Source organism: Epinephelus moara, chromosome 7 (assembly GCF_006386435.1).
Source record: "Epinephelus moara isolate mb chromosome 7, YSFRI_EMoa_1.0, whole genome shotgun sequence".
NCBI classification, from domain to species: domain Eukaryota; kingdom Metazoa; phylum Chordata; class Actinopteri; order Perciformes; family Serranidae; genus Epinephelus; species Epinephelus moara.
The window spans coordinates 13,884,994-13,892,256 of NC_065512.1; the positions used below are offsets into that span (position 1 = coordinate 13,884,994).

Consider the following 7,263-nt stretch of genomic DNA (forward strand, 5'->3'; position numbering starts at 1 on the left):
CCTGCCACCATCCTATTTCCTGTGGGAAAAACAGTCAAGCTCACAATATGTCCTCTATGGCGCAATGCATTCTCGTAGTTGTAAGTTTTCTACCTCTCAAGCAATTGCAAATGCTACAGCCCTTTTTCTCTGTTTTCTCTGGTCATATAGCATTAATTTCAAAACTATTTGTGTTTTTCTGCTGTATCGTCAGCCTAGTAATACCAAGAGATCATCTTGCCAGCAGGGAAATACTTATTTAAGATATTAATAAATATAGCTTGACACAGGCTGCATGTATACTGATTGCTCTTAAGGTTTTTTGTAATGGTTGTGTATGGACACCAGTCTCTGGAGTGCAGTGTAGTATTTCAACTCAGACTTCCATGGAAAATTGCTACAAATGCTGGTGCCGTTGCTGGGGTGTTATTTTGTCCCCTAAACCAGTGGTTCCCAACTGGTCCAGCCACGGGGTCCACACCTCTCCTTAGACCTTAGTTTAAGGTCCACACAGTTTAATTTGTTCAGTGTCATACTTGCGTTTGGCCATGTCGTTGAGCTAGTTGCTGTTTCTGTTAAGCAGCTGTCGGTTACTTGCGCACTCTACAGCAGGAAACGGCGCTTTGAAGTAAAAGCTCTGTGCTGGAAATTCACTGTACTTCAAAATAAAGTGTGTTTTTTACTAACTTGACACTTGAATCAATTGAAGTCCATTCAGAATAGACCCATGACCCACTTTTGGACCACGACCCACCAGCTGGGAACCACTGCCCTAAACTACAGGGCCCATAAGGGGGGGAATGCCAGTGTGAAAATGACTAAACATTATGTCTTGCAACCCTAGTTTAAGGAGTCCAACCCTAATGATGCCTCTCTAAGAAGTTGTTGATATGCCGGATGTTGATTGGCTTGAGCATTGTACATACATGGAAATGCCAAACCTGTGTTCTTAGAGCTGAGGTTACAAACATAACCTTCAATACTTAGTGTTTCACACTTACTCCTTTTTGGCACCGTGAAGTTGTTATGATGACATAGCCAAGGTAGGAATTATTTGGATATACATAATTAAAAACAGAGGAAAGCACTGTAATCACCTTAACTCTCTGAAGCTGTTGCTTCCTGTGGTAAAGCATATGTGGGTTTGCCACTGCCGTCTAATAAATAGGTAAAGCATATGTGGGTTTGCCACTGCCGTCTAATAAATACTATGCACTGTAGGCGACACTATAACATAATCGCTACGCAGGCACGGTGCACCTGCTTGGAGAAAACACCCCCTCTGCAGCTGCGTTAAGTTTGAATCATATGGCAGCATTTACAGGTCTGCTGACTCAGGCTCTACTGTAAAAGGCCAAGGTAAACAGAAGAGATTTTTTCATATTATAGCCAATTCCTGTGATTGACTCCATGTTATTCTTTACATTTTCACACTTTAGTCCAATTAAATGTAATATTTTTGAAAAATCAAAGGTTTTACAGCTTTAAGTGAAACATTCCTGATTTTATTAAAAAGCAAAAAAAGTATGATTCAGAAGAGTACAAGGGTTACTAATTGCAATTATTATTTTTTTTTTTGCATAAGTGTGTTTGGATTTTCCTTCTTTAATTCTGTACGTGACTAAAGGATTTTGAAACACCAAAATGTCACCGAAGGTTCAGCTGACGTTACCAAATGAAAATAAATGAATGTCTTCGAAGACAGAAAAAAAAGTGCTATTCAAACGCTGAATAATGGAAACAGAGAAGCAGCCTTTCCCCCGTGACTTTGCATGCAGAATTATTGGCAAGTAAAGCAGCGTAAAGAAACTGCAAGTGCAAACTACATGTATAGGCACTCCTAAACTTTCCCCACATTGTAGTTTCCAAATGTTGTCTTTGTCAGCAAAACTCTGCACCTCCCTCTTCCTCCTTGCTCTCTAGACTACCCCAAAATAAACTAAGGAAAAAACAAAGCTGTGTGGAAACTCACCTCACCGATTGTAACAAAGTGTCCTCCACGGCGGAGAGGAGAATCAGAAACAACGGCACCAACATGGACTGTACCAAAACCTCAGTGTGCATGTTTAAATCCCACAGAAACCTGAAGTAAAGTAGCTTGAAGGAATTTCCCAATCTTTCTCTCCTTAAACAGACAGGACAGGAAGAGAGAGTGAGAGGGAAAAGAAGAAGGAGAGAAGGAGAGAAAGAGCAGCAGGCTGGCCTGAACTGGCTCAATCCCTTCAGAGGCCAACAGTTCTCTCCATACAAGTGCCTTTGATTAGTCTTGACTCTCAGACACAGGCCTGGGCAGGAGCTGGAGTGGGGAAAACTGCCAAAATAAAAAGTTAAGTCACCAGTTTGAGATGTAATTAGAAGCAGACTGTTTTTTTTTTAAATGTTTTGTTTCACTTTTTTTCCCCATTCCTTTTCCAGATGATCTCTCCGGAGTGCTGTAGTTTTGTTTCTATCTTTCCTTTTGATGTAATAGACCTTTTCTCTGGAGACATTTTGACATGTGGCAATAGGAAAAGCACAGGTGTGAAAGATAGCTTAATGATGGTTGGATCCCATTTAGCTGCTCTGGGTTCAGGGTCCTGGTACTGTGCATGCTGGCTCACTGTCACACTTAGTCATAGCTTGCTGGGACACTTAAATGGAAAAGAGTCATGGTTAATGTTCTTAGTAACACCTGTGCTTTGCCATGACAAGCAAAAATGGAGTGTGCTCAGAACGATGCTGCAGAAATAATAGCATGCATTTTGACTCTGATCCGATAGAACTAATTATTTCAAGCAAAGCTGAATGCAAAAATTCAATTTCAGTGAGTCTTTAAAGACACCACCATCCAGTGTGGATCAGTGTTTGGACCAAGCTGGCTTTTAAAACAGCAATGAAGTCAAAGGAGTAACATGTAGCATAGAGAGCTTTTTCGCTGCAGACATTTTAACATTGCAGCAAGATCAATTGCTGCATCCTGTTTGTCAGCTCCAGGGACTGGTGAATAATGTCTCACTGGGCTTCATTAATGGTATTAGTTCCACCTGCTATGACATGTCAGAGAGAGAGAGGCCTATTACCTGACTGACATCACCTGCCTCATTCGCACTTCTTATGCCTGTGCTGAAACATGCATGCCCTCCAACACCCCTGCCTTCTCCTCGTGTGATAAGATAATGATCATGTATGTGTTTGATAAGGGGATTACTTCCCCCAAGCAGAATCCTTGTTGCTGCTTTTGCAGAGGTTTTTCATGCAGATTCTAGCTGTGTAACTATCTGATATAAAGGGTCAGTCCTTGAGGCAAGTGTCTCTGGCTGAATTAAAGTATTTTAAAGGGCATAAGAGAAGTCAGTGCGGTTGCACTGGGGCCCGTGGGGTGGGGGGTCCTGTAAAGAGGGCAGGGAGCAGGCCCTTATAGCCCCGTTTCCACTTAACACTTTCGGTATAGTACCTTTGGAACCAAAATTAAGCCTTCAGACATGGTACCTAGACCCAAGACCTGCTTAGCTTTTCTACTGCAAACAGTACTCTTTCATGTGTTGTCACTCACTGCTCCATCCAGCACTCACTGTGTTTCTTCCTTTGTCAGCCTGCACCTCGTTTATCGTCCACAGAACGAGGCTGCACGCCAACATTTTCAGAACAAAATAAAACAGGCTGCAGTGATCCATGGGATATTTAAAGATAGCAAGTTTGTGCATTTAGTCCTTCTCAGGCAAGCTCAGGGGTTTAGTGCTGCCAGAGCCCATAGGAACAACACTCCATGACACTTTTTTCCCCCTCTGAGTGAGGATTGGGATATATGCAGCTCGCATAATCTGGTTTAAATTAATATATATTTTTAAACGCTTGAAGATCCACTCATTACTAAGAGTGTATGTCATCCAAGAGAGACAATAGAAACCAAACTAATGGTCAAAGTTGTCACATTGACATTTAAGGTGTGCTGATGGATTCACATCATCAACTCATGCATTTAGTAACATTACAAGTTAACGATCCACCTTAAAAGTTGCCGGCAGTCGGCCCAGTGAATTAAGTTATTTTTAGTTGCCGGCAGTCGGCCCAGTGAATTAAGTTATTTTTTGTCAGACTCCAGCTGCTGTGAGAGGCAGCAAAACATCCTTTCATTTTATAGTTACAGTTTAGTACCAGATCTGTGTGCTAGGTACCCCAACAGAGGGGGGACCAAACATGGGGACGGTACAGAACTGTTCCATTGGTACCATCCACAACTTTGACAATAGAAACGGAAAAAGAGCATATTGAACTGTACTCACTGCTTGGTGGAAGCAGAGTTTATGAGTGATTTGGATTGCCATTTCAGAATAACGCCTGTGGTCCAATATCCAAATCAAGACTCAACGTTTTTCCAATCTTCTGTTGTCCAGTTTTGGTGAGCCTGTGTGAAGTGTAGCCTCAGTTTCCTGTTGTTAGCTGACAGGAGTGGCACCTGGTGTGGTCTTCTGCTGCTGTAGCCCGTCTGCTTCAAGGTTGGACGTGTTGTTGGTTCAGAGATGGTCTTCTGCAGACCTTGGTTGGAACCAGTGGTTATTTGAGTTCCTGTTGCCTTTCTATCATCTTGAACCAGTCTGGCCATTCTCCTCTGACCTCTGGCATCAACAAGGCATTTTCACACTGGATATTTTCTCTTTTTCAGACCATCCTCTGTAAACCCTAGAGATGGTTGTGTGTGAAAATCCCAGTAGGTCAGCAGTTTCTGGCACCAACAACCATGCCACGTTCAGAGTCACTTAAATCACCTTTCTTCCTTATTCTGATGGTCGGTTTGAACTTCAGCAGGTCGTCTTCACCATGTCTACATGCCTAAATGCACTGAGTTGCTGCCACGTGATTGGCTAATTAGCTATTTGCATTACCAAGCAGTTGAACAAGTGTACCTAATAAATGGCCGGTGAGTGTATATGCCTAGTGGTGTGTGTGTGTGCTTCATAACTAGTAACTATTGGGCACGAGGGGCCGTCATAACAGCATGCACGGAGGCTTGTCGGAACTACTTTATGCCACTGAGTGTTTGTCAGCTCTGTCATTAATAAAAGAAAGGGAAAATCTTAAACTGAGTTGCAACTGTTTTTCACGTCTTTATTGAGGAACACCTACTGGCTTGGTGCATCATTAAATATGAACAAAAACATTTATCATTTACATGAGAGGAAAAACAAAAGTGACCTCCACATGGTTTATTCAGTAAAAGTATCAGCCCATAGCACTGAGACCACAGTAATTACTTTAATATGATGTTTTTCAAGCAACCGATGATGTAAAAACAAAGCTTCCTCCAGACAACCAGCTGCACAGTTTGTACTCTGGCAGTGTTTAAACTGCTTGATACAAGCCCAGGCCAAAGGAAGGAAAGGCCCATGAGTGGCCGTGTCAGACACACACAGGAGGATGAAGTAAAACTTTCAACTTGCACCTTTCATCCCACAGGAACTCTGCATGCTCTGAATTAACCTGACAGCACTGTGCTTGGTTAAATAATGCATGAGGGCCACAATCAAAGGTATGCATACAGAAGCTTTGTTTTATCTGACATGAAACTAAATATTTACCTATAGATTATAAGACTGCACGTGATTTATGATATTGAATGACAGCAATTAGAAGGTAAAAAATAATAAATATTTTCCCTGATAATACTGAAACCGTTTTATGTGATGATGGAGGTGTTAGTCTGCCACAGTTTAATATAACAGTGCTGAACAACCGAGCCAAATAAAAGTATTTGGGAGTCTGTTGTGACGCAGCCACTTGAGGACCCCTCCACTGTTACCATGGAGACGGCCGCGCGCCTCCGCTGCATGCGCTGGTGCTGTTGATGTGATTGGAACCTGCGCGCGCTCCCGCTCTCTCCCACACGATCCCCCCCAACACAGCCGGAAAACAGCTGATGTCATGGACAGGACGAGACGCGACAGATAAGGGAAACCCTCCTCTCGTAAGTGCTTCAGTATGTCTTCTTTTACCGCCGCTGCACCCGCCGTCGTGTGTGTGTAACCGGACGTCCAGCTGTTGTGCTGTAAGGATGCTACTGACGCTTCGTGCTGCTGCTGCACGTTAGCTTGTCGGTGCTCCAGGAAGTGGAGACACTCTCATCCTCCGGTGTAGGCCTTGGTACAATAATGTCGTGTATTTGCTACTCTATCACGTGGCCATGGTGTCACATATCATATTAGCTTGGTTTAGGACCTATGCTCGCACACATTTGTGTTTACCTACCGTGGTTAGCTTGTTTTTTACCCCATGTAGCACCTTAGCTCTCCTCCGTTTCCATAGTAACCTTGGCTCCGTCGATGTCATTCACTCAGCCTTTAATCTCAGTATGGATATGCATTATATGATTGACATACAGTTGTGTAACAGGCATTTTACAGGACGTGGGATCAGTCCTGTGCCACAGCAGCTTGTTGAGTGTTGGTAAGGAGGGGAAGCAGTGTCCCAAAAGGATTTAAGGTTTCCCAGTGAAGCCTGAGAGGCCACAGTGGGTCTGCCATAATGGGCCAGTTGTATCTGAACTGCCCCAGGTCTGGGTTTTAACAATATTAAGGACTGTTCTTTACTTATCAGAAGAGGGGTGTGGCTGAGGTGTGACTTATTTTTATTTTGACCCTACCTGAAGCTACAAATATTTTCCTCCAGCCTCCCTGAAAATGAAAATACATGACCGTCCTTCCACCGTAAATTAGTTATTCGATTTTTAAAACTTACACTTTGATGTTTAAAAGACGAAATCCCGAAGTTGAACGAGGCCTAGGTTTTTCCACTCTTGTCCTGCCAACCTGGTCTCTCTCTGAAGTCGTCAAAATCTGGCACTTGGGCAGTGACTTGCGGCGTCAGACACCAACGAATAAAGGCGTCATTTTACTTTGGCATGATACATGGACGGTTGCTGTTATAGTTTAATGGTGCCTGGCGGCGTCAAAGGGAAAAGTGATGGGACAAGAACCAATGTTAAGGTGCCAAAGTCACCCCAAGTATGCATCTTATGCTTCTGACTTCCTTCACTTTTGTCTCTTCCTTGTGTCCTAGCACCTCACAGCAAGGATGTGAGAGATATAGGAAGAAACAGGAGAGCGGAGGAGCTTAAGCTTAACTCACTCTGAAGTTGTCGAAATCTGGTGCTTGGGAGGTGACTTGCGGTGTCAGATGCTGACAAATAAAGCTGTCCTTTGACATCAGCATGATACGTGGCCTGTTGCCGTTATAGTTTAATGGCCCTCAACGGCATCAGGGGGAAACACAGTGGGACATGAACGAAAGTTAAGGTGGCGAATGTCTGAG

The 7,263-nt window shown here is 43.3% G+C and overlaps 2 protein-coding genes across 5 annotated transcripts in view; one reads left to right on the forward strand and one right to left on the reverse strand.

Moving 5' to 3' along the window:
• The window catches only part of itgbl1 (integrin, beta-like 1), a 78,838-nt gene extending 76,673 nt beyond the window's left edge, over window positions 1–2,165 (reverse strand). Inside the window, exon 1 of the mRNA XM_050049066.1 lies at window positions 1,952–2,165. Within this exon, the coding sequence (XP_049905023.1) occupies window positions 1,952–2,043 (92 nt within the window). The 5' untranslated portion in view covers window positions 2,044–2,165. The remainder of the gene's footprint in view (window positions 1–1,951) is intronic.
• A 3,659-nt stretch (window positions 2,166–5,824) lies between these two features.
• Window positions 5,825–7,263, forward strand: part of nalcn (sodium leak channel, non-selective) — a 110,967-nt gene continuing 109,528 nt past the window's right edge. For 2 of the 4 annotated variants that reach the window (XM_050049054.1, XM_050049057.1), the window contains exon 1: window positions 5,825–5,920. The gene's annotated coding sequence lies outside the window, so the exon portion shown is untranslated. The remainder of the gene's footprint in view (window positions 5,921–7,263) is intronic. The other 2 variants (XM_050049055.1, XM_050049056.1) reach the window with 2 other exon arrangements.